Consider the following 27,085-nt stretch of genomic DNA (forward strand, 5'->3'; position numbering starts at 1 on the left):
CCAGGAAAAGAAACCAAAGAGGAAGAAAAAAAGATGTCCAGGTTCTTATGAAAACACTGGAGAAGTGATGGTGATAATAGATCACTTGGTAATCAGTAATTAATGATCAATAATAGCTGACAACTAACAATTAATAATCACCAATTTCTTATAAAGAATGAACAAGAATAAATAAATGCTCCCTCATTACTCAATTAGTTTGGCAAAGCTCCGACTGGACTCCTCTCCAAATGAGTGAAATTTTTTTTTCTCAAGTGATACAAACAAATAAACAAAACAAAACAAAAAATACAAACAAGAGGTGAAAGAAAAGTCTAAAATAAATAAAAGGACATTAGTAAAAGTGACCCCGTCCTCGGAGGGAGGGGACATATATACAGAACTGTGTGGTGAAAGTCAGTTTACTGCACTTGAGTGTTAAGTCCAGTGTTAGAGTGAGTTCTAGTCCCGCCCCAGGTGCCCCTGCTGTTATACTAGCGTATAAGACTTTGCGTAGGGGTTGCTGCTCTGTTTCAGATGTCCTCTGGAGTCCAGCAGGGACTCCTGGGAGGTGCTGAGCTTGGCTGCCTGGGCCAGCTCTGAGCCCTCTCTGTGGGGGAGTGTGGCCGCTGATCCGGGTTGCCACTGGGCCACTGGGTCCCTGCTGGCCTGAGGGGCCTCTGTAGGTGTCGGGGGCGCCATCCGAGAGGGCCGCTTCAGCGAGCGGCTCTTCTGGGGCTCAAGGCAGGCTTGACCCATGGCCGCTCTCTCCCCACTAGCTGTCCCCCTAGATGACCCCGAGCAAGACATGCCTCGGTTTAACAGGAAGTCCATGCGCAGATAGGGAGGAAGGTGAACCAGCTCGCCCCCTGAGGGACAACAAACACAGAGCAGGGTCAGTAAGACGACAGACACTCCTGAACAACCTCACCCTGTTCTTATCAGGCTAAAATAATCCTGCTTATTCTTTTCAGCCAAATTACTCTTCCACTCCTGTGACATTGAAGGCGTGTGGAATAACTGGGCACTCTTATTTTGAAATGCACAAAACACCAAATCAGCAGTAATGCACTAATGCATGCGCTAATCAGGTAATGGACAGTTTCATTCATGTGGATTTACATTATAATGGCTGGGATTTGCTCACACTATCAAAACGTTCCTGTGCCTTTTAAAGCAGATATCGCTGCCTTTCTTTTTTGCCACATTTATAATGAATTTTTAGACAATGCTTCTGCATCTGTGTCCAAGTTGTTTTCATTCAGATTCGACTTGTGGTTTCACTTTAAATAAGACGACTATCAGCTTGAATGAATTCACTGCTGGTGTTAATATTAGGGGTAAACATTAGAGATGTTGAGCAGTTATAGTTTCAGGCAGGCTGACGTGTGGCCTCTGGACAGCTTGGCCTCACCCGGTCTGTGAGCCTTGGGCACGGCCATGTTCATAACCCGACTGACGTCCTGAGGCTTGGGTGGGGAAGCGGTGAAGCGGCAGATGCCTGATTCGGATGGTGTGCTGGAGGTCAGGCTGTCGGTGTAGTCGTTGGTGCCTGCCGTCATCTGCTCTGACGAAGTGTCAGAAATGAAGCATTCAGTGATGGTGAATTTGGCGTGTCGCAGCTGCTCCTCCATCTTGGCGTGCTCGTAGGCTCTGGCGAGCTCCTCGTAAGTGGAGGAGGCGCTCTCTGTTGACACCATGCTGCTCCGTGCACGGTCTGGATCAGGCCCAGAGTTAGTGGAGTGGATCATTGTTAGAATTAGTGCAATGGCATTTTGTGAAGGTTAATACAGGTGCTATGCTGTTAGACACGTAGGGTCACACAGAGCAGCTCTGTGTCATTTACCTGTGTCCTGAGATGGGCTGACGCTGTAGCTGTCACTCTCCTTGTCAACAGAGCCTGCCACTCTGGGTGTGGGCAGCCTCCAATCAGTGCTCAGAGTGTGAGAGGAGACTGGCGGGTGGGGGCGGTTTAGGGTCCACTGGCTGGCGTACCTGTTGCGAGCAGCTGGGCCAGCTTTGGCTGTGCGGCGGGCTGTCGGGTCTGAGAGCGAGGCAGAGAAACGCAAGGTATTTAAACAGGTCGAGCAACAACTTGGCTCAATGAAATGGTCATGATTACAACAGAAAAGAGTGGCAACAGTATATAGTCTCTGGGATTACAGTGGATTTTCTTCTGCGTCACTATGCAGACTTTGATTACTAAAGTAATAAAAACTAACGGTGAGCTCACTGCATGAGAGCTATTGAGCCAAATTTATTAACATGTTGCACGAGTGTAAAAAAAGTGTTGTCAGTATTTATAAAGAGAGCACAGTGAGAAGATTGCATGTAAGAGGCGGGAGGAATTTTAAAATCAAGAACTTTATCTGATTCACTAATGTTGGCGGTGCACAATTTACCACTAACTGTGCCGATATCACAGCAGCTACTGCTGCACTGAGACGGCATCGCAGAGATTTAAGAGTGTGTGGATTACCAAGATTACCAAGTCACCCAGTTCTAAATGTGACCCGGAGCCTCGAACCTGAAGGAGGTCATCCAATGGCAACAAAACTTCGTCCAACTTTTCGTGCTTGTGGCATTGAGTTCAACATACTGTGGCTTCTGTGGCAGTAATTCCACAGTGGGGTTCAAATACAAAGGCTAAAGAACAACCGAGGGATGATGGCGCTGACTTTAAAAGCTGTCCTGCAAATAATAGTTTGTGCAGCCATCCTGCAGCTATTTATACCTGATAATAAACCAGCTGAAGTCTATTTGTGGAGTGGATTTCATGTAAATATAGAATCTGTAGTGAAACCGCTCCACAAGGAAACACCTTATTGACTCCAGAACAGCAGGCATGGCAACAGCACTGTAACTATGAAGCAGCATAATGTGGCGTATGAGTGTGGCAGCAGTCTGCTGAGCTTTTCAATGAATCCTCATAACTTCCAAAACAAAAGGCAAAGTGACAGAGGGAAGGTTCATGAAAGGAGAGAGTTCTGGGAAAATAAAAGGACACATAAACATTTTAATGTATTATGAAGTTAAAAAAAGAGTCCGTACTGGACTTACTAGTTCCTGGTCTGGCATCAGACACGTCTACCAGTGGACCAGTGGCCTGGGAGATTGATTGGTAGTGGACAGTGTGGGTGACTGTGGACGACTTCTGCTTCTGTGTCTCCCCGAAGTCGTTGTCGGTCAGTAGCACAGTGGACCTGTCATCTTTGAGACAGCAGCAGAAACAAACTTAGCCTGCGCGCCATCGTACATTATGTCCTGTGTCACCAGTGCTCGCTGCGTGCTTACCAACAGTCTCCATGGTGTCTCTCTCCTCGATGAGAAGCTGGGCTCTGGGGATATCGATGTGCATGCGGAGCGTCTGCTGCTGTTTGTTAATTGGCTCTGCTGGACGCGTGTTTTTACTGAGAAGCACAGAGCAGATGAAAAATGAGTGGAAGTAAAAAGATCTGTAATTGCGTCTGTGTGCATGCTGAGGTAAATGATGACGGCTTAATGAAGATGTTACCTCATGAGCATCTCAGCCAAGCTTTTTGCATCTAGGAAACATAAAGAGAAAATGTTAGAGGCAAGCACGTAGCAGATTTGGGAAACCCGCCCATCACGTGCGGGGACCCCCATCATCTCACCTCTGAGCCTCTTGAGCCTCTGCTCCCTCCTCCTCCTCCTCAGCACCAGAAGGCCGATGAAGATCACGACGATACCCACCAACACGCAGGAAATGGTTACCATCATCTTCAAACCCTCACCGCTCCCAGAGTTATCCTCGCTCACATTGGGCGCCTTCACTAAAGGTGCGATGGTACCTGTGCAGAGGTCATGTGACAGTGTCAGGAGACACAACCTGCATGACACCCCCCTGATCTGTCTCTTTAAATGAAAGCTACTGAATGAATCCTAATGAGTAAAAAAAAGTCAAGAGCATTACAAATTTTGTGTTTCACCATAAGCTGCTGCCCTTTCCTAATCGTTGTGCTTGACCTTTGTCAAATTGACACTAATGCTTTGTTCTCATTTCGCCCAACTGTACCTCAGTACCAATGAACTCATCCTTCACAGCTTAATGCTCACCCCCACCCTCTCTTCAGCAGTCGCAGAATGCGAGTGAGGGAGGAAATGAAGTATTTGTTCCTCAGAAGTGATTGTGGTAGAATACTGCTGAGCCCCTGGTGTGCAATATGAGCTGGTAATGCTGGTATCCTTTATCTCAAAGGAGATCAGGAGATTATTTGATTCTTGTGTTAGAATTCAGAGGGCTTGTGAAGGCGGCGTCATCATGAAAGCCAAGCTGCAGCCACTAGATTTGGTATGAAATGTGCTTTTTATTGCCCGATTTGTCAAAGGCGGCTCAGTCTCCTTGAGCCTGGAGCTCTGCCATTAACAGAAAAGGTAATTTATTCCTCTTTGCCTCAAACTCTCACACTTAGTCAGACTCTTAATGCTATAGTTACTGAGAACTTATGGCTTTTATCACCAATTCCCTCCTAAAGTGTGAGTGTTCACATGATACTACCTCTGGAGCAGCCAGTGAATCACGCAGCTACAGTACCCTGCTGGTTTCAGTAGCCCACGACAGACAATCACTCTGCTCCCTGTGAAGAAAAGAGTGGGAAACAGATGGTCTCCTGCCACCATGTGAACTCACTGCCATCATAGCTGAGTGTTCCAAACTTGACTCTCTTCTCGGCATAGCCGGCGCTGTTGTAGACTTTCATCTGCAGCTCGTACCAGGTGGCCTCCTGCAGGTCGTAGAGGACGTAGCTCTTGGTGAGGGAGGTGCGCTGTGCCGTGGTCCAAGTGGGCGAGTCTACCGGCCGATACTCCAGGGTGAACGAGGTGATCGGGCATCCGCCGTTATTCCAGCCGTTCAGGTTGAGCTTGACTCGAGTGGCATTGATGCTAGTGAAGAGCTCCTGTTCTTTAGAGTACTGAGGTTCTGTGGGAAGAAGGAAAAATAATCAGCATTCAGACACAAAATTAAGAGCTTAAGACGAAGTACACCTTGATTAGACCTGCTTTTGCATTCACACAGTCTTTATTCTTTGTTGCATACGTTCAACAAAGTGCTGGAAACAGGAAACCTCAGAGATTTGGACCCATGCTGGCATTGGCAGCTATCGTGATAAGGAAGCCATTTGAGTAAACTCACTGTCAAGTTCATGAACTTTGTGACAGAGTGCATTATTTGCAGGAAGGATTTACCAGTGACTGTGTGTACACTTAATCAGATGCAACACATTCTGTGCTATCACTTTATTTTCTAAATCAGGATGTTTTCAGAAACTGAAACCAAATTCAAATTTGGTGGATCTGTCGAGCGCGCTCTGAGATTTCACCAGGGATCTGAAACCTGCACAGGCGGCGGTCTGAAACCTGAGCGGGTGGTAGGATCTGGGTGTCCTGGTAAGAAAGTCTACAGCTGAGGAGTCCACAATGAGAATTTATTCTCCAGGGTGAGACTGTCAGCTCAAGCCCCGATGAGGGAGTGCAACCTCCTGAATTGCCACTGAGCCATTGTGTGTTTGCACAAAGTACACTAAAAAGTTGTTTCCATTGCTCCAAAAAATGAAAATTAAGTTAACGCACCGGAGAAGATCCAGGATAATTAAAAGGCAATGATCTAAAAATAACTGCAGTCTGCTCATGCATGAGAATTTTGAAGGATCGGTCTGGTTTAAATCCAATAAGGTTTTGGCTCTTCACAGGTTTGATCACACCGTATATATTATTATTTCTCAGGGAAAAAAGTTAAAACCTCTTTGACCTTTTAAAACGTGTTTATCACTCCAATCATTTGCTGTATTGTTAAGTATTTTAAGTTTACTTTTAAATAAGTGGAGGCTGCACAACGACTAACCTGTAACATGCCCCTTAAAGAAGAACAGTTCATACCTTTCCCATGGGTCTTTGCTTCAATGATCTCACTGATGCGTCCGGGGCCCACGGCATTCTGGGCGGTTAGGGTGAACTTGTACCAGGTGCCGCATTTGAGATTCTCTAGCCTGTAAGAGCGCTCACTTGGACTGATGGCAAAATTACCCCACTGTTCACTGTTATCCTCTGAGTACTGCAAGATGTAGCCTGAAGGTGGCACAGATGGAGACATGAATGTAAATCAAATGGTAAAAAAAGCAGTGACAGAGAAGGACAGGCAGAATCTCTCTGACCTCTAATGGAGCTGCCACCGTTATCTCCTGGGATCCAGGAGAGGGTGATGGAGGTGGTGGTTGTCTTGGTCACTGTGAGGCGAGGCTGGTCAGGAGGAACTGAAGGAAACAGCAGGATTTAAAGAAAGAAATCTAGCACTGAAAAAGATGATAACGTGTCATTCTTTTGTCTTTCTGCCCATGTTGTAATTCTCACCTTGAACCTGGAGGTTTAGGACAATCTTGTCCAGCCCAAAGCTGTTACTGGCCACACATGTGTAGTTCCCAGAATCCTCTGCTTTCACTGTGCGGATAACGAGGCTGCCGTTCGTATGGACGCTGCGCCGGCTGTCAATCACAACGGGTGCTGGGGTCCCGTTGCTGAGGCAGAGATGCATTTACGATTAACTTTCAGCTTCTAGTGTGCCACACAGACACTGGATATTTTAAGGAGACAATATCCACAAATATTCAGCTGTGAAAAGATCCTCAGTGATCCTCAGTGATTAGTATTTTACTCACATCTCCTTCAGCCACTTGATGGTTGGTGAAGGATCACCAACTGCCTTACAAGGCAGCAAGATGTCCCTCATCCAGGGGGTCGTTACGGTCCTGTTGAAGGTCAGGATCCGAGCCGGAGCTGCAAAAACACACAACTGATCAGCCTGCAGTGAAATTCAAAGACATGTGTTCCTGTTTAAATATTTCAGATGGAGAATTTAACTTAAGGTGTGCTCACACATGTCTAACCTGACAGACTTCTTAAAGAAACTAGTGAAGAATACATTTCTGTGACAATTATTGCAACTTTCTACAGGGGAGCAATAGAAAGAATCGTAACTGCAAAGATCACAAACTGGTATTAGATATGCACAGTGCAAGACCAGAAAGCTCTGCAGCGGGCGCTTAATATAGGAGCTGACTCCAGACAATAAAGACCTGTTGGTATATGCATCAGCTTATCTGCGTTTACAGAACATGCAACATGTTCCCAGGGCCAAATGCAGCATTATTCCCATTTAGTAATGCTCCTTGTCATAAGAGTCATTTTTACCCAAACTGCACATTTTACGCATCCACTTTGCACTTCGAGCTCACAAACGTGATACCAGGCAACAGAGAGCTGTTCAGCATTGAAAAGCACATTTTATAAGAGAGTAGCTCCACCGACCCTCAGCCATGGGTTTGACAGTGATGATCTCGCTGGCATTTCCACGGCCCGCAGCAGTCACTGCAACAACCCAGACGCTGTACTGACGGTTTTTGCTCAGGTTGGGGATGCGGTAGAAGAATACATCTGGGGCCGCCTCAAACTCACTGCTCACCTGGAGGAGGGAGGACGTTCATAAATGACTCCAGTGCATAAAAAAACATTCAGGGGTAAAACTACACATGCTGATGTTTTCTACTGAGCCCAAACCAGTAATGAACAAATATCGTGTTTGCACCCAGCTGGACTGATGCTGTCCACGACCAGTTCTCAAACAGCTCAAACTATACTGGCCAGAGTTCACATTTATTCACTATCTGTGATTTTTTTGTACACCTCTGCAAATGTTATAGTTGTTTAGGTGCTACAAATATTTGTGTTTCACATGTTCATGCCTTGTGTGTACACACATCTTTAGGACACATCACATATTTACAGTTTCTTGTGTGATAAATGCTTCAAATAGTAATAAATAAATGGTTCTAAATGTCCTGATATGCAGGGCTATGAAAACTTAGGGTGCTGTAGCATTATGCTGAGCAGGTGTAAAGCTCTTTAAAGCTAAAGAAACCCACACAATTACTAATTATTTCTGTTTTTTGTAAACTTTTGTTTTTACTTTACTTTTACTGTAATTATTAAACAAACATAAGTCATCTTTGCTTCGAGCCGAAGCTCCAGGTTCCTGGTTATCTTCCTGGTTAGCTAGCTCTAAAACCGGAACTTGAATTAAAAAACGAACAAACAATGTTGCAACAATGTGTAACAGTGTAACATTGTCTTTTTGAATGATACTTTGTTGATGTGCTTTACCGTGGGGTGTGGGTTGGAGCAGAAAACGGTGTATTTCCTGATGATGCCGTTCACTTTGAGAGGAGGAAGCCAGGACACGAACACCATTGAGTTGGATGCAGCTGCTGCCTTTACCCCCGCCGGAGGACCGGGAACTGAAAGCATGAGATAATTTAGTTGATATACTCCGTACATTAAGCTAATATTAATACTTGAAAGATTTTTATGGCTCTTTTTACACTGATTATACAGCTAGATAACAGATGGCCACATAACATATTCTCTCTGCTGCATGCGAGACTTACTGCTCTCTACTTAATAAGTATATTTAGGATCCTGCCTCATTTTTATCCCAGTAAAATACTGTTGGTCTAGAAAAACTGACATTTAGTGTAAAGAGGGGAGATATTGTAATTCCTTGAGGCAGTGAGTCAAATTCACTTTAGCACAGATCTTAGCATAACCTGACCATGAAACAACCTCTATGACAGAAGCTCGCTACAACCTGACAGCTGCCTTTTTATTTGGAGAGGTGACTTAATCGGCCTACCATCCTCCTTGGTGCGGGTGTAAATCTGTTCACTGCGGACACCATCACCAGCTCTGGTGAAGGCCAGCACCTGGATGCTGTAGTTGGTATATTTCTCCAATCCATCCAGCTCCAGTGAGGGCTTAGAGGTTGTCACGTTCCTGATCTCTCCGAGTTCTGGCCAACAGAAAACAGAAGAAGATGAGTTTGGAGAATAGTGAATAAATCAGCGTGGTGTCTACACATCTCTGTTCACTTCTGACATGTTAAACTGTTTATGTTTGACTGGATCAACTGGAAAAAATGAGACTGAGAATACGGTAACTGCACATATAATGTCTGTGTAGGCTCTCACTCATCCAGGTCATGGTAATCTAAGGACCTTGGAGACATCTTCAGGAAACTTAAAAGTCTTTCTTTGTTAACCTAAACAGTTATATGTTTAGGTTCTGAACTTGTTTAAATTCAGATTTATCCTCTAAACACACTGACAGCAGTATTAAATCGGGCTTCAGTATATGTAAGAATATTCTGGTTCCTGAATAATTTTTGTGGAAAACAAAAATCCCCATAATGTCTCCTGTTGTAAATAATCCCGTTATGTGACAGGTTGCCACTGGTCCAAACATGTGACTACTAAAATATAGAGGCTCAAATACATAAAAGTAATATCAGGCCTAAGCGAGCACAGCCTGAGATGATTTCATATTCAGTCACAAAATTTAAACAAGTCTGGATCCAAGCGTACATGGTTCCCTCAGCTCTTAACTTCTGGATTATCAACACCTCAATGTGTCTGTATTCCTTCACCACAATGTGTTCTCGTCCACAGTTCTAGTTTTTCATTTCACTCCATCTATAACGGACCCCCAGCTACTGCTCTTCTCCTCATTAAGGAGGAGAGCGTTTAAAACACTTGAAAAACACAATAGGATGTACAGGTTAACCAAGACTGTGGTTGTCTGTGTCTGGCCCACAGTCTTCATATCCAGGAACAAAAATTTAAAAAAAAAAATTTAAAATCAAAAAATTATGTTTGCATCAAACTGGAACCACATCCCGATAAAGAAAAGTGACAATAATCAGAGGCCCGTATTTTTCTGGTGCCTGCAACTGCGAGATAACTGCAGCTCTCCCGTGACTTTAATTGATTCGAACGGTGGATTAATTGTTTTTCCGAGCCAAAAGGATATTTGCAGATGGTGTGATGACTTGCTGCTGTTCATTGTTTGACATAATTGCTGAAGATAATAGTTTTTGGCTGTTTAGGCTGTTGGTCAGACAAAAGAAGCAATTTGAATATGTTACATTCTAATTTTTTAACTGTTTTGCTGACATTATGGAGAAAAAATAGACTGAATAAGCAGGAAAATCACTGGCAGAGTATTCAAAAATTCAGTTCTGTTGTCTTTTAGAGTTTAGATACTTTGATTTCTCTTACTCAACAGAAGTATTTACAAAAAAACAAAAACAAAAACAAATGAACAAAGTCATAACATCCAGTTTGTTCTTGTCCTACAAACTGCAACACCGGCACAGCCTGCACCGCTGCAGGTTCTATAACTCCCTCTGCTGGTCAATGAGATTATTCCATCATCCTGATGTACTACACTTGTCTGGCACTGAGTGCAATAAACAGCTCAATATATTAATTGTTAGGCTGCAGTATATATAAAAAATTAAAAACACAAATATTTACAAATAATAGCATTTTAATGTAGCTTTGAGAATACATTCACTGTTACCATGCAAACTAGCCATGGCTGTCAAGTCTTGAGCGTTCATGTTCTGTAGGCAGGCCAATGTGATGTGACAGTGCAAGGGGCAAAGGTAATCATGCTGTCACAAGCAATCTGGCTGACACTGCCATGCTATGCTGTCCGCCTTCCATCAGCATACAGCCTGTTGGCCAGCAGTGAAGGTTATGCCATGCCTTAAAAATCCATCTGAGTATCTACACTAAAAGCTACTTGTTTCTAATGACCAAGAAAAAGTCACACGCAGTAACGCTTTGAGCCGGCATGTCAGGATGGTAACTTAGAGCACTGCTTAACCTTAGCAATTCTATAAATCTTTTTACACGTGCACATATTTACAGTAATAGCCTCAGAAGTGATGGCCTGCCATTGGCATCAACAATATCTTGCCCAAGGACATCTCAGAATACTAGGACCACTAAGTCTGCTGTAATTGGGCAACACGCTCCAAAACCACAGTGAAGCTGTCAGAGTGTCCTTGGATGTGGACTGGTCAAGTAAAACTATTTGGTCTAGGCTCAGTGTGGGGATCTAAATGTAAGAAAACAGCGGGCCTCATTCACCGACACAAACAAATCAAATGTTTTATGCACAAATCTTAGCTTCATCCCTATTTTTTTTATCTGTTTGTAGCTACTAACAAATTAGAACATCAGTCCACAAGAATGCAGGAATTACAGCAGATGGTTGTCCTTCCTGCTAAGAGGGAGTTTTTCCTTCCCCACTACTACCGAGTGCTTGCTCATAGAGGTTGTTAGAGGTGCTTAGAGGTGACTGAACAAAGCTGAATTGAATTGAAATAAACAATAAAAACCGTGGTTGGATAAAATAATAGAAATACAAATCTTTAGCATATTAAAATGTTAAATGGAAACATATTAAATGAACAGATGTATTAAATAATTATAAAACGGATGCCCCTTCATCCTTGTTGGATGTTATGACTTTGACCTACATTTCTTGACATTTCTTTATCCACTGACTGCACTTGTGCTAACAGATCAGGTGATCCTTGTCCAGGGAACGCAGCTCTCTCTGACTTGTGGCTTGATCTGGCTCTTAGCTCACACACTGATCCTTCAGACATGCTAGCAGGCTAGGTGTGCCCCCTGCACAGGTGCATCGGACAGGGTTATCCACCTCTGCTCTGATTGGAAGCAGACTCATAGTAGTGCAGATCACACCAACCTGTGTGTGTATATGTTTTCATGAAAAAAATGCTATCAGGAATAGTTTATAATTATACTCTATTTGAGGAGGAAGTGCAGATTTCTGGAGACTGAGATGCATTTTTGTAAAATGCATGTTAATCTAAACTCAGGTTTGCATGCTCTCGTGTGTGTGTGTGTGTGTGTGTGTGTGTGTGTGTGTGTGTGTGTGTGCGTGTACCTCCATCAGGCAGGTTGGCCCAGTAGATAACCCTGAATCCCAGCAAGTTGCCATTCAGAGCTTCTTTAGGAGGCGTCAGCCAGGATAGTGAAATGACCTCTGGGGAAGTCGCAACAGCCTGGACGTTCTCTGGGGGACGACTGGGCACTGAGTAGAAAAAACCCAGAGTATAAAAACAAACACTGACAACACACGTAATACCCAGTGATCTCCACTAGGTTGTGTTACATCCTCACAAATAGCTGCAACATTAAACCACGCTACCTGGCTCCTTCACAGCTGTGTTTGTAATGTGATACTCCAAATGTATTCGTGCTGTATTTAGATCAAGGGTTTTGTCTCATTTTCTGCGTACAACATTTCTCATTCATTAAAATGTTGATGTGAAACTGCAAATAATAAGAATAGTTTTATTTCCTCCCCTCTTACCGTCCTCCAGTGTGGTAGCAGCCACCTCGGTGGAAGACGGCCCCGTCCCAGCGCTGTTACTGGCTTGCACCACGACTCCATACTGGGTGAACTTCTTCAGATTATCCAACACCAGGCTTTCTGCATTGTCCCCTGTGGTCTCCACGCTGATCACACTGAACTGGTAGTTTCCTCCTGAGCTGTACTCCCTGTAGCCTACCTGGTAGCCTTTGATGGCCCCATTTTGGAGGTGCTTTTTGGGCGGCTGGCAGAAAAATGACAACACTCATTAGAGATTTTCTGGCTGAATTAAATATACACTGTGCTAACGAGGGAGTGCTAGCACACACACAGATAATTTGTCAGTTAATCAGATTTTTTCCACTCATGCTCCTATCATGTGTTGTTCACATCTGGTAATGAAATCCATCTTGTTTGTAACACCCAACCTACCAAAACACAATCAAAAATGCATTAAGGGCGTATTTAGGTCTGAATGGTCAGTACGGGCAGGAAACAAGAAGGTGTAACGATACATGACACCAAGTAGGTGATGCATCCAAATGCATTCCTCATTCTGCTGAAGAAAAAGAAAATGTTGTAATGCTGCAAATGATTTATATTCAAATCATTCTGTTTGTCTTTCTTAATCATTTACTGGGAGAACTGAAGCACCAGCACAAACCTTTTCTTTTTGCTGGTTGAGAGAAAATGTGCACTTTTTTACCATTTAAAGCAGCGGTCTCCAACCATTTTTGCGCCACGGACCAGTTTATGCCCGACAATATTTTCACGGACCGGCCTTTAAGGTGTCGCGGATAAATACAACAAAATAAAACTAGTACCGGTACCGAAAAAAAGAAGATTTATTCATAACACACGTGAAAAGACCCAGGAAAACCGAGTTAACGATAAAAACGATAACAAAATAACGCTGAAAACCGATTAAAAACCCTGAAAACTATACATTTCACACCTGAGCCTCAACTCTCGCGGCCCGGTACCAAACGACTCATGCACCGGTACCGGTCCGAGGCCCGGGGGTTGGGGACCGCTGATTTAAAGCGTAGCAGTGTGCCATTTGTGAAAGCATGACGTGGATGCATGAATTGAATTGCTTTGAAATACAACAATGCAAGCTTTAAACAAGACCACATGTTATTGCACATTGCAAATTAATGGATTCCCCGACTTTCAACTAAGCAGATGAGAGATGCAAATATTGTAACTTCTTCTGAAAAAGCAGAGTAATAAAATATCCTACAGCAAACTGGTTCAAATCCTCAAAGTAAAATAAAGAAACACCTGAGCTGAGCTACTCTGCTCGCTGCTGAGCTAATCCACAGGAGCAGCAGGTTAAATGCTTATGGACACAGTGGAGAGAACAGCACTGGATTTGGAGATAAATCTGTATCAATATGTATACAGCTAAAGACTGCACACATTCAGTCTATGGTAACACACAGGATCAGCTGAACTCACCCTCCATGTGACTCGGATGCTCTGGGAGGAGAGGGCTTCCAGCTGCACATCCTGAGGTGGACCATCAGGAGCTGAGATCATGTCAACGACATAAACGTCTGATTAAAGTGTGCACATCGAACCAACTGAATGAGTGAGGCTGTGGATAAATATATGGAGCTTGTATATGTAGGTGGCTGCTGAGGGTGAGGGGAGGCTGCCAGAGTGGGGAGCACTGGGGGGGGGGGGGGGGGGGGGGGTAATTTCCCTCCTGCTTTTCTCTATTGACCAGAGTGTGACATTTACTACCGAGGCTGCTAATTGAAAAGTTTTGCTTTTAGTGCAGGGTCAGCGTGTGTTCAATAATGCATCAGAGCCGATGGGCTGATGTCACCGGGCTGTTAATGAAGTGACACAGTTGGCTCTTCACCTCCTTTTGCCTCCTGTCTCTAATTCGTTGGTCACACTCTGATTGTTGTCTTTCATCGTGCGTTTTTGCTACACCGAGTTTTGTCTTACTGTACATTATTCACAGTCCTGAAAATCAGATAATTGCGTGCTTGCATTATTTAGTTCTGCAGAGAAAAACAGCACAGAATGCATTTGGCTTTGTGAGGGATTCAATCTCTTAATTCTCACCTGCTTCATCAGTGGTGATGGTGAGCTCATTGCTGGCCTCACTCTTCCCAATCAGGTTCTTGGCAAACATGCGGATGTTGTAGGTGGACGAAGGATGAAGGTCGATGATGGTGGCCTGGTTGAGCTGAGGGGAGACGTCTTTGGTCTTCTGTGCAGTATCCCAGGAGGCTGAGGGGGAAAGGCCAAGTTTTATTGGTGGGCCTGAACTCAAGAGGTCAAATCAGGCTAAGTGCATTAAATTATAGCTTTGAGATTAAATGAATGCACTGATAATTCACGTCTCTCTACTGGCTTAGCTGTTTTCCAGATTGGTATTACACCAGTATGTTGTAATTATGGACTCAAATGAGCTTCACTGTACCTGATTTATTCTTGCTCTCAATATCAAAGCCTGTTATTGGACTGTTGCCATCGAACCCCATCGTCCAACGCAGTGCGATGGTTCTGTCTTTCACTTCTCTGATCTCCACTTCTGGGGGGTCCGGGGGCTCTACAAGGCCCAAAGTTAACTCAGTGTTACTGGAGGATGCATTATTGTGAGGCTTAAAAGGATCTATGGCTTTATTTGAGCATTTCAGTCTGGTGAAGTTATACCTTGTACCGTGAGCTGTATGATTCCTCTGTCTTCACCAAAAGAGTTAATGGCATGGCAGGAGAAGAAGCCGGAGTCCTCCCTCACTGTGGGCATGATCTAGTGGATGCAGAGGAACGACAGGACGTGAATAATGAATGGGTGTAGAATAATACATCTAATGGATGCCTTTTGGTCCATTAGTATTGCCGAAGCAACAAAGTGAGAATAATTGTTGTATCTTTTTATTTTGGGATGTTGCCTCAGCGTAAGGATCTTGGCAGGATGTGAAACATCATTTAGAAAATTGTTTCCCATCGTTTTTGGCTTTTGAATGTTTGTGGCCTTGAATGTAAATGTAAAAATACAATATTCCCTTTGTTCTTATGTCTGTAATGATGTGACGATGCTACAGATTCATCCCAGCACATCCCCATAGATGGCAAACATACAGTATCCATCTTTAAATACAGTCTAACAATTAGATTAGGTTTAAATCTAATTTAACTCACATGGAAACTGCGCCAAATATTAAACCATCATCATACACCAACAAAATATAATCTCAGACTGACCACTTCAGCCTCCTACCTGCAGGGTGGAGATGACTTCATCGCCCACCTCCTTGACAGAAACCACGTAACGGCTGGTCTCAGGGTTGATGATGCGTTCCTCCTTTTCCCAGCGCACCATGATGGGTTTCTCACCGTGGGCCGTGCAGCTCATCTTCTTTTCTTCACCCTGCGTGGCCAATGTGGTGTTGGGGTAGGACGTGATCATAGCGGGGACTGGTGTGAAGACAAAGTGGAGAGAAAAAGATTTTGTTCGTTTCATTTCACAGGTGACATCGGTACTCTGTAAACACCAGCTGTTGTTCAAAGGAACAACAACTTTTAATTAAGATATTGATATTTTGTATTGACAAGATATTGTTGTGGTATCAGTATTGATATAAATATGTAGGCATATAAGATCTACTGATGCCCGTCTGTTGTATCAATTTTCGAATAAATGTTCAAATGTAGTGTGAGAAAGAGCTTTAAACCAGTATGTGCTTATATATATATATATATATATATATATATATATATATATATATATATATATATATATATATATATATATATATATATATATATATATATATATATAAAAAACACCCAGCACGCCCCTGCGGGCGGTTTATCCTTCAAGCTCGGGTCCTCTACCAGAGGCCTGGGAGCTTGAGGGATATATATATATATGTATATATGTATATATATATATATATATATATATATATAAAACACCCAGCACGCCCCTGCGGGCGGTTTATCCTTCAAGCTCGGGTCCTCTACCAGAGGCCTGGGAGCTTGAGGGATATATATATATATATATGTATATATGTATATATATATATATATATATATATATATATATATATATATATATATATATGCAGTTTAAAAAATGATCAGACCACATGCCATAAAAAACAAGAAAAAAATAAAGGAAATAACTGTATTTTTGCATGTTTATAAAGAAAAAATAACAATGTGCTTTAGTAGTTCTTTACATTTTTTATATTTGAGTATTTCAATATTCCATATTTCAGTTGAAGACCTTGGGCATTCTAGTGGAAACATAAATCATAAAAAAACTGTGTTGGTAATTACAATTTATACAACAATAATGATAAAAAGGTTTCAAAATCTGGACTTAAATTCCACTGTGATGCGTCGGCGTGACCTTAAACAGGCTGTTCATGCTTGAAAGCTCAAGAGAAGAGAAAGAACGCAAGAAGAGTGAAACATGTATTTAGTATGTTCAATAGTGTCACGTGTCTGCAGGCTGCATGTTTTCTTAGGTAAGTATGTTGGTGCCACCCATGTCATTTTTGAGCTTGTTTTGAGTTGTGGACTTTTTTCCTTCCTTGTTTTTCTGGGGTAAGAGCTCAGCTACGTTTTGGTTTTGTCTTTTTGTGGGGGGGTTTTTGGCACAACCTAACTGTCCCTTTCTCCCCAACATTTGTTTTATGAATTTGGGTCATTGCTTTTGTGAGAAAGCTGCCATTAAACTTGTCTCAGCGTATAACACTTGTACTGGGTTTCTGGAGTTGTGTTGTTGTTACGCCCTCGAGGAGGCGCAACAATAGTGATATCTGTACTTTCTGCTAGTCCTCATCCCTTCACCTCTGCCTCTTTAAGCAAGCGATTACTTGGGAACTAATTGCTCTTATAGCTCCTTTTAACACTGTAAGCCTAAAATACCTAAAACCCATTCAGAGTAAACTGACACTATGATTTCATTATATTCAATGTAATATTATATCTATCAGAAAGATGTTCCTCAGTTAAAGATGCACTATGTAGTAAAAAAAGCATAAACAATCAAATAACACAGTTAACAGGCAGGCCTATGATTGGCTGGAAGGTGAGGAGCAGCTGATGACTCTGCTGTCCTAAACATAAACATCATGAAATAAAAATGAACGAATTCCTTTTCTGGAACTTCTTACAGAGCAAACGTTGTTTTTTTAGTTTTGCAAAAATGTTTAGTATTCATTTTGTTATTTTTATATTAAAATACGATAAAAGCTGAAAGCAAAAATAAATAAATAGAAAAAAACACGAAGCTTCACGTGTGTTTTGTTGAAACAGCAGATATAAAACCTGTAATGTTGTGTTGATGGCAGCGCACAGCTCTGGCGTGCATCGTAGGGTACTAAGTGGTACAGTTATGCTCTAACAACACTCTGAAGACACCACACTAAATGTACACTAACGACATACTGTACATGGCTCATTACACCCACAGCAGAGTGTATAACAACCTTCCACTCCCAGATGCTCTCACACATAAACACACCTCTGCCTGCGCATGCACGCCAACACGTGTGCTCGCTCTCATTTTGCGTCCCCCCCCCCCCACATACACACACACAAAGCGTTACTCTGCTGATCTGATGGGACGTGTCAGGCAAGAGGTTGCGAACATTTAAGCCTCATCTCTTATTCACTCTGCCGCCATTTGAGGCTCGGCTCTGGAAAAGAACGCTGATTTATTTTGCATGACAAGTATGAATTTTTTGTGAGACACATTTGGAAAAGTGAGGGGAAATAAATAACCGCTCCGGCTTTATGTAAACGTTATCGTTTGAGAGCAAAGCTACTTTCATTTCGCCATGTAAGTGGCTCCGAGGTGGCACGGGGCCGTGTTGTTGCCACTCCTGGCACAGTGGGATACTACGCTAGGCGACAAAAAGGAAGGGCAACGAAGAGACTGAGAAGGCTCGGCTCATCAGGTGTGGAGAATACCTGTGTACTGTAAACTTTAAGATATTTTAGTATCTGGCATTTTGTAAAGAAACATTGAAACTACGCTCATCACAAGAGCATCATTATACAGTTGTGTAGACGTTTACGTTCACTCATCATGGGCAGGACTGTAACAGTAATTTGGGGCTTTTAACAATGTCTTCTGGGTGCTCAACTTTAAATTTTTTTTGGATTTCCACTAATCAAAAATGAGACATTCAGGCTCAAATATATACATACACCACTAATATATGATTAAGTGTCCCTTAGCAAGTTCGACCAGATGGTTTTGGTAGCCATCAACGAGCCGCTGGTATGATTCTGGTCGTATATTTGACCGGCAGCAGAATTGGTAGAGTTTACTTATAATGTTTTCCTGACATGGATCCAGCTTTTAAACACTAGAAAGTTCACTACAGAAGGCTGCATTCTGTTCCATTAACTGTCAAGACTATGTACTTCAATAATGTTGCGGTTCAAGCTCTGGGGGGCCAATCCATGACTATCAGTCTTTCATCGTGTGATGTTCTATCCAGGTTTGCTTTTATTGCATTGACAGTGTGTTTGGATCCATGCTGAAAAATGAAATTGTTACTTCCCAGATCGTATTGCATGGTGGATAAAAATCTGATGGTACTTTTCTGCATTTATAATTTCATCAGTTTTGATAAGATCTCCAACATGAATCGAAAGACCTTCAGTCAGAAAGCCGGGGGAACTATCGCTCGAGAGCACTTTACAAAAATGCCAAAAAGTTTTGGATCATTGGAAGCAAGGTAAAAAAAAAAAAAACCACGAGAAGCAGCTCAGGTTTTTGTACACAAACTATCGCTGTGCCCTTTACAGGTTTTTTTTCTTTTGTAGTTCCAATTTACAAATGTTTCCTAAATGCCTCAGTAGCAGTTCCTGTTTTCCAAGCAACAACAGTAACTGATGTGACAGGAAACCAATGAGGAAAAAATTAATGAATGTATATGTAAACCAGTCTTTGTAGAAGCTAAACCTAAAGTTTTTTGATCGAACAAAAAATAATCAGAGCAGCTGCTCCACCTCGGAGAGGCTCACCAGTAGAAACCAGTGCTTTAGTTGGGTACAGCAGACAAAGAAAATTTACATTTATTTGCTGTTTGAAATGCACAGAAAACATTGGATGAAATTTTTGGCAGCCTTTTCAAATTTTAAAATACTGTGGAACAACCCCCCCAAAGGTTCCGTTTTTGGGATAATATATTTTTTTATTATTTTTTCCCACATTAATGAAATAGGAAATCCTGATTTGAGATTAAAGACAAAAGCAAACATTTCTTTAAAAGCAGGAGTGCCTCTGCACCATGAAGAGGCCTCTGAGATGAGGCGTATGCAGCTTGTGTCTATGTAAATGTATGTGTGTACAACCCTGTGTGTGAGCAGCCCAGCTGCGCCAGCCCCGAGGCTCATTTTATGGCCTCGTAATTGTTGTGTTGATATATTTCTTTAATATCCAGCAGAATTATGGAAACAGAACCAGGGGAAGGAGTGTGGACAGAGGGAGGAAAGAAAAAGAGAATGAGAGGACAGATGGTGGGAAAAGGGTATCTCCTTGTGTCAGAAAGCACCGGCTCCCCGATGCCTAATTCAGCTCTAAACATAACTGGAGGTGTGCGTGCAGATGTCTGGAAAAGACGGATTGTACATATCATTAAACAAAAACAAACACACAATGACATGATGAACTCAAGCACACATAAAGAGCTTAGAGTCATGCACAAACACACACACACAGGAAAACCGCTTACATACTGGTCTCCAGTAGGAACCAGTAAGATGTGACATGTTGCCAAGGAAGGCTGAAGGAAGGCATGAGCATTCGAGAGAGGAAACAGTGGACTGCGTTGTGTATGTTTACTGCACTGCACATTGTGTCTTTTATGTGGAGGTGAGGAGAGCCCTGTTCCTCCACAGCAACCCAGAGGGCAGTGATGATACGCTTAAGCCTGCAGGGGATTGTGGGGGATAGGCTGGCTGCTGATAGGCTACTCCCCTGAGACAAAAGCACCCCACCCCCTCCCTCTCCCCCTTCTCCCAGGCTCCCTTTCACCTGGCCAGGTTACCATGCCAACCAGCATCGGACAGTCTCTCCTCTCCTCTCCTCTCCTTGCCTGCCTCCTCTCTCTCTCGCGCTCTCTCCTTCGTCTGTACTCTTAGAAATAGGGCCATTTGTAGTAGCCAGGAATAGAACGCAGACCTGCCATTGATTTCCATGGGAGCATGATGATGATTACACAATCACACCCCGAATGTCGCAATGCAGAAATAAAAGACAACACAAAAAAAGAAAATGTTTCTAATGCCTGTAACTGCTGGTGTTAGCGATGTGGAAAACAGAATTAGCCAAATGGTGGAGTCAGGAGAATAATACTAACATATAATTATGGGTGAATGGCTACGTCGGCGTGGGGCTATTCATATGAGATCAAAGAAAGAAAGCAGTCACACCGTCTCAGAGGATCAATGAGATGTGAGAGGTGGTGAAGCAGGATTACTTTTATTTATTTATTTGTTAATAACAATAAAATGGACACGGACACCAAGCTTCACTTTGTACATCCTGCAAAAAGAAAACTATGCCATCGTTAATGGCTTTTAAGAAAAGTTTGACTGCTGTGTTGGCGCTGCACTTATCAGGGATCACCTCTCATTCACACCGTAATAATTAAAGTGGCACCTCTCCTGTATGGATCCTGGTGTGAATTTCTCTTGGGAGGGTACTGTTTACATCAGTCGTGGTGACGATCCGTTTTTTCCTTGGTATACAGCATCTCTTGTGTGATTGATGTAATAGCTGCTTTTAAAAAGTGAAACCTTTGAATTAACAAGAAGACTTACGGTGAGCCGGCTTCTCCACAAATACAAGCTGTGGATCCCTCCGTGGTGTGAACACTGGGATGCTAGTCTACATTCTACACAGGCAGCCTGGCCAATGTGAGCCAGAGGGCACCCCGGCTCAATGGGGCCACAAGGGCTGACAAGAAAAGACAAGCTGAGATGCATCTAGCTTTATGCCTTGAGGGCACACTGTAAGTGGGCGCTGGGGAAGAGGCAGCCTTGACGTGGGGTATTGTGCTGCGGTGATGACTGGTTCACTGGCTGCCTGCAATGTACTGAAATAATTCCTTTAGCTGCACAATTGGCTTGGACGTGAAGCATGATAGCAAATATAGGCCTGCACACTGGAACAGTGGCTTAGTGCAAGTAGGCTCAATAAACACAATGAGAGTCAAGGGAACTTCTTTGTTTCACAGTCACACTTTTAACTGGTCCAAGGGTTAAACTGGGCTTAATATTTCTCTAAAATTCATTTAGAAAAAAAAAGTGCTGACTACTTTAAATCCAGCAAAGTAGACAACTTACCAGCACTGACTAGTGGAGTGTGCAAAACAAGGCTCATACTTTCTTATACACTGAAAATATACTGCAGTTCTTATGTAGTCTGGAAGATGTGTGGATGGTGGGGTGGGTGCAGTTTTCTCTGTGGTGGGGTTGGGTGGACTGTCCAGGGCTCTGTGGAGCCGGAGGGCGCTACTGCACTGGGCCCCGGTCTGATGGGCCTGGGCCCCCCTTCCCTGGCGGGTCGCGGAGGGTGGGAGTGCCTACTGGGGTCAGCGGGGGAGCTGGCCCCAGGGAGGGGTTACCTGCCCCTCCCTTCCTTCCCTCCCCATCTCCAGCTGCCTCCCTCTTCCCGCTCCTCCACAACCACCCACACATGCAGGGCCTTGGAGTGGGGGTATGTCACCAGGGTGCAGAGGAGGCTACCCCCCCCCCCTGTCCCCTTCTGGCTGCCTCTGCCTCAATTTTATCCCACAACTTAGACATTCACATTATTCACACTCTCATTACACATACATATAGGATCTTGGGGGTGGGCACAATCACGGAGTCCAATTTACCATCAGGGTGTACACCCCACCCCTGACGTCGTTGCCCACCTCTCAATTTTAAATACACTTAGTCATTGAGGGCTAGCAGGAGGGACTATGCGCTTACCTGCTGCTCCATGGCAGGTAGCTCCATGCCCTCCTGGGTTTTAATTGCACCTTAGAACACATATGCATCAACACTACAATGAGCGGGTGGAGGGAGGTTTGGAGTCTTCTCCCACCCCCATTCTCTGCGGCCTGCTGGAGCGGGAGGGCTAGTAGGAGGAGTTGGCCGTCCGACTGCGGTCTGGGGTGTGGGGCCTCCCTGCTGCTGCGGAGTCGGGGTGGTCTGCCTCTCCCCACCGCAGGGAAAAGGGTAACACCACCTGGGTCTGGGTGCAATTCCCCCCTCCAGGGGCAAGGGTACCTAGACCCGGTTTGTAGAGTACGCTTGGGGAGTGTGATTGTGTGTACAGCGTCTCTTTATGTCTGTCTCCACGTTGGTTGAGTGTGGAGTGAGTGCATATGAGAGCATGAGGGTGGGAATGGATGTTTGTATCTGTGTGTGCCTGTATGTCTGTGTCTATATGTCAGGTTGGGTATCAGACGCCACCTCTCTGGGGACACCTCAGGCCCTCCAAGGTTTGGAGGCCTATCTCCACCCACCACCACTTCCCCTGCCGGTGGCGGACTCCCTCAGGTGTCGGTGTGTTGGTGGTTCTTTGTGTCTGGGGGTGGGCGTCCGGGTACACACCGGCTCACTCCTTGGCGGCCGCTTGTCGGGGCCTGGGGCCTGGGGCTCGCTCGGGCCCCCTTCGGAGGTGGGGTGCCCTCGGCCTCTCGGCCTGGGGCTCGGTCACTCAGGCGCAGCTGGGGGCCGGCGGAGCTCACGGGCGCGTCACTGCAACTCCCCCTGACTTCTGCTCCGCGGCTGCTGGGCGAGCCCTCATCTGGGACTCTCCTCAGCTCTTACTGGAATAGTGGCGCGGCTGCCCCTCTGTTGGTCTTCCATGGTCTCTTGTGTTCTGGGGGCCTCTGGATATCTGGAGTTTTGATCTCCTCCATACCCGCTTCACACCCTGGAGGACGGGGCTGTGGCCCCCCCCCACTCCCTAGCAGATCATTACATGGAGAAACCTTTGGAATGCAAGCATGCTGATCCACACAGGTATGCACACATGGGTATTCACAGACGCGGACTAAAGCTTTCTTGGCTGCTACCTCAAAGCACACTGTGCGCTGTCTATCTTGCGTGCTGCACAATATCGTTTATTATTTAGTAAATATTGATATCTATGGCTAGCTAGTTTATTGTGATGGTGCTTTGTTTTCTCTATTATTATGTTGCTCTTTGTTGTTTGCTGTCTCCTCTGTTTGTTTTTTTTGTTTGTTTTTTTTTTTTCTCCATACAGGTGACCCAGGAGTTCTTTTTTTTTTTTTTTTTCTCTCTCTTCCCCCCCCTTCTCACCGTCTCTTCTCCCCTTTGGTTTTCTTTCTTTCTCTCCCCCTCTTTCTCTCATTCATTCCCCCTGTCCTATTTATTAAAAAAAAAAAAAAAAAAAAAAAAAAATGACAAAGGATGAACTGAAGCTCTGCCATCACGTAATGTCGCATACTGCTGTTTCTGATGTCATTTTAAAAAAAGAAGAAAAAAAAAAAGAAAATATACTGCAGTTCTTGCAGTCGACCACTTCTGTTTACCCAGTGAATCCAGCCTGAACCTCCAAGGTCTGTTACAGGTTTGCACTGTGTTGAGAGTAAAAGCAACAGGAAGTGATGCGGTGAGTCCCAAAAGGTATCAAGAGAACTTTCAGAATTACTTGCAGACTTTTTATCCTGTACAAAGCTTCTTTTTTTAAAAAGAAGAATTTATTTCTTCACTGAAAAACAAGTCTTTGTTTAAGATTCATTTCCTGATCAAAGACAGCAGAAAACTAAACTGTTTTGGATTTAGATGAAAGTCTCTTTAAAACCCGGCCCCAAGAGGATTCTGTGCTTGAGACTGCTCCGCGACCATAAGACCATTTAGCACTGCACTCGAGTGACGCTTCATCACTGCGTCTGCAGGCATTATGATGTCTAACAGGCTTGATTGGTTTTAATTGGCCCTGATAAACACTGAGTGGCTGTTGACCGCCTCTGATAGCATCTGTTGTGGATTGGTAATGAATTGACTGAATAGCATCTGTTTTGTAGGTAGAGATGCTTGACTGTAAATGACATAAAAATCATTCATTCAAGCCGCCATCTGCAACCAGTTTTCACACAGGACAAAAAGTGATTACTACTCAAATAAGGAAGCCTATGAGAGAAAAACAAACAGAGTGCATGTGCACACACTTGCTCTCCCCCGGCAGAGAGCGCGAGCAGTTTCTGCTGGCTGTTAGTGTAGTGTTGGTGCTCATCCTGCATGATGCATGGTGTATTATGACGAGACATGAGCCTATGCACAGACACTCATAACAATGAAAGTGCCAAGCAAAGACATCACAATAGATGCAATTCATTTCCCAGGCAGTCCACTACAATAGCCTGGTGGAGTGGGATCTATCCCAAGCACTGCATTAGCTGCCTGGCCCATTATTCTTTAGTAATGGCTGCACTGCTCTGCACTGTATCAGTGCCTTTACAGTAAAGTGTGCACACCTTTGTGTGAAATCTCTGTCTTTGTGTGGGCTTATGAGCTTGTTTGCTCACCTGTGTCCCACACGCACACAAAACTGACAGCATCTTCACCATAAATATTTCTATGCTTACATATGTTAAAGCTTCTCATTCAATCTATTGTTTGCCAATGCATCAAGCCACATGTGGACGGCCAATAATAGTGAGTGAAGATCAAGCCGTCTGTCCATCACGTGACTGGTCCAGCATGCGTCAGATTGTGTGCCTCTCAAATTGGCTCCTAAGCCTCTTAAGTGCTTGCCACTGTTCAATTAGTGTAGGCTGGTCTGAATAAACAACATAAAGGCAGCACACGGTGTACAGGACATCACAGATTCAGGCATTACTGTGGTGCACCGTCTCTGTCAAGCACAGAGAGAAACTGTACGGGTTAATGAGCTCATTGTCCACACACAGACACACACGGGATAGAGGATGAGGTGTGGCTCCCTTGGCACGCGGGGAGATTTGGGTTACTGCACAGAAGAGGCACAAATCAGGACAACTACCACAACAACGGGCAGATGCTTCAGGAGCACAGCATGCACCTGAGGGGCTGCAAACATAAAGAAGACAAAGACAAATAATCTGTTAAATAAAAATCCAAATCTTGCAGTGTGTTTGACACGTGTTATAAATAATGTGGTTTATATAAAGAGTTCAAACCAGTGAGATTAGGTTGTGTACTGTGTTAGAAACTCAAAGTTGTAATCCAAATGCAGAGACTAACTAAACGTTTGTTAGTTTCTAACATGTATACCATCTAATCCAACATCCAACGGTTTTTCCATAAAGGTTTTGCCTTTTCACACAGTTTGACAACCTGGAGATATTGGGTTTACGATGCTACAAACCGGTTAGGCTTAGCTTGACAAAGCTTAAGTGAAGTGTAAGCGTAAATGAGAAAGCTACAGTCAACAAATGATTTTTTCTCCTTGTACTTCTCTGGTGTTTCTGGTGGTTATCAATGTCAAATCCACAATATACTAATCATAATGATAATCAGTCTGTAATATTGCTTATACAACTCGATGCTCTTGTAAGATACACACTGGACTAGAGCACGCACTTTGCAAATGATGATCTTATGACGTCCCGAGCTTTGAGAGTTTCAGAAAACCTAAAGGGGAAAGATTATTTAGAAAGTAGCTTGTCAGCTGATGATTTAAGGACATTTGAGAGATAAAGTAAATGGACTGGTTCTTATATAGCGCTTTTCTACTCATCTGAGTACTCAAAGCACTTTACACAACTTGTGCATTCACCCATTCGCACAAGCACATCTTTCTAAGTGCTTCATAGCTAACATTCACACACATTCATACTCCGATGGATGCATCGGAGAGCAATTTGGGGTTAGTATCTTGCCCAAGGATATTTGGCATGTAGACTAGGGGAAGCCAGGAATCAAACCACCAACCTTCTGATCAGTGGATGACCTGCTCTACCGCCTGAGCTACAGCCACCCAATAAAGGAGTTGTGTTCCAGTTAAAGGTTCAGATTTTTACCAAGTTCAAGAACTCTGAGGTCTGAGGAACGTGTGTTAAAAAATAAATTAAAGACACAACACTTCACAGAGGTGTGAGGATTCAAGTATCAATAAGAAAATTCAACCGTGACTCACACTCAAATGGCCTAAGACACCAAACCGCAGCTACACTGAGAGCTGGTGCTTCTGAGCACACTTGTCTATGAGGTGACATGGTGGGCCTCAATCAGACAGAGGGGGTCATAAAGGAGTTGGAGCCTATTTGGCTGTGGCTGGCAGACAGTTAGACACTCAGCAGGGAATACCCTGCTCGGGCTTGATAAGAGCCGTGGTGGCAAAAGCTTTATCTAACAGCAACCAATCAAAATGAGCGCCGAGCCGCAGTAAAGCAGTTGGAGCTCACACATCCACGGACACATCCACAATCACCAGCTAAAGTTAAGTAACTGTACTTTTTGGTAAAACTCACATATACATTATTTCTGAGGTTGTTGTTTTCACCTTGAAGGAAGCTCTTAAAACCATTCCTACCATTTCTGCAGGCTGCTTTCAACATCTCTCTTTCTGAGAAGATGCGCTGGAATAATTTATGCGCTCTCATGGTTTATTAAACAGACTTTCAACCTCAAGAGGGCAGCATTCCTATTAAAAAGTGTATTATCTATACAAGAACACAAACAACTCAGCAAATAGTTAACATTTTCTTCTACTTACTAAACTAAAGACAAGATAGAAGACATATAGGACACAGAGATGAGGAGAAAAGACGTGGATAACCTATTCCTTCTTCCAAACTCCCTTGCTGTATTCCACAGCCCTCTTTTCCACATGGCAGCTCTTGCTCGCATGCAG

General features: G+C 43.8%; 1 protein-coding gene across 1 annotated transcript in view; it reads right to left on the minus strand.

Annotated features, from left to right (window-relative positions):
* Nucleotides 1-468: 468 nt before the first annotated feature.
* The window catches only part of dscama (Down syndrome cell adhesion molecule a), a 113,503-nt gene continuing 86,886 nt past the window's right edge, over nucleotides 469-27,085 (minus strand). Inside the window, exons 13-34 of the mRNA XM_085364833.1 lie at nucleotides 15,479-15,675; nucleotides 14,911-15,007; nucleotides 14,678-14,806; nucleotides 14,317-14,484; nucleotides 13,699-13,769; nucleotides 12,238-12,481; nucleotides 11,809-11,955; nucleotides 8,684-8,839; nucleotides 8,155-8,288; nucleotides 7,303-7,456; nucleotides 6,654-6,771; nucleotides 6,349-6,512; nucleotides 6,153-6,251; nucleotides 5,878-6,066; nucleotides 4,631-4,921; nucleotides 3,615-3,791; nucleotides 3,494-3,524; nucleotides 3,274-3,389; nucleotides 3,031-3,189; nucleotides 1,826-2,023; nucleotides 1,394-1,696; nucleotides 469-848 (exon numbers count right to left, since the gene is read on the minus strand). Coding sequence (XP_085220959.1) covers nucleotides 469-848; nucleotides 1,394-1,696; nucleotides 1,826-2,023; nucleotides 3,031-3,189; nucleotides 3,274-3,389; nucleotides 3,494-3,524; nucleotides 3,615-3,791; nucleotides 4,631-4,921; nucleotides 5,878-6,066; nucleotides 6,153-6,251; nucleotides 6,349-6,512; nucleotides 6,654-6,771; nucleotides 7,303-7,456; nucleotides 8,155-8,288; nucleotides 8,684-8,839; nucleotides 11,809-11,955; nucleotides 12,238-12,481; nucleotides 13,699-13,769; nucleotides 14,317-14,484; nucleotides 14,678-14,806; nucleotides 14,911-15,007; nucleotides 15,479-15,675 — 3,722 coding nt within the window. The remainder of the gene's footprint in view (nucleotides 849-1,393; nucleotides 1,697-1,825; nucleotides 2,024-3,030; nucleotides 3,190-3,273; nucleotides 3,390-3,493; nucleotides 3,525-3,614; nucleotides 3,792-4,630; nucleotides 4,922-5,877; nucleotides 6,067-6,152; nucleotides 6,252-6,348; nucleotides 6,513-6,653; nucleotides 6,772-7,302; nucleotides 7,457-8,154; nucleotides 8,289-8,683; nucleotides 8,840-11,808; nucleotides 11,956-12,237; nucleotides 12,482-13,698; nucleotides 13,770-14,316; nucleotides 14,485-14,677; nucleotides 14,807-14,910; nucleotides 15,008-15,478; nucleotides 15,676-27,085) is intronic.

Source organism: Diplotaxodon limnothrissa, linkage group LG10, assembly GCF_057381915.1.
Source record: "Diplotaxodon limnothrissa isolate DT_005_m linkage group LG10, D_limnothrissa_male_GT1.1, whole genome shotgun sequence".
Taxonomy (NCBI): Eukaryota; Metazoa; Chordata; class Actinopteri; order Cichliformes; family Cichlidae; genus Diplotaxodon; species Diplotaxodon limnothrissa.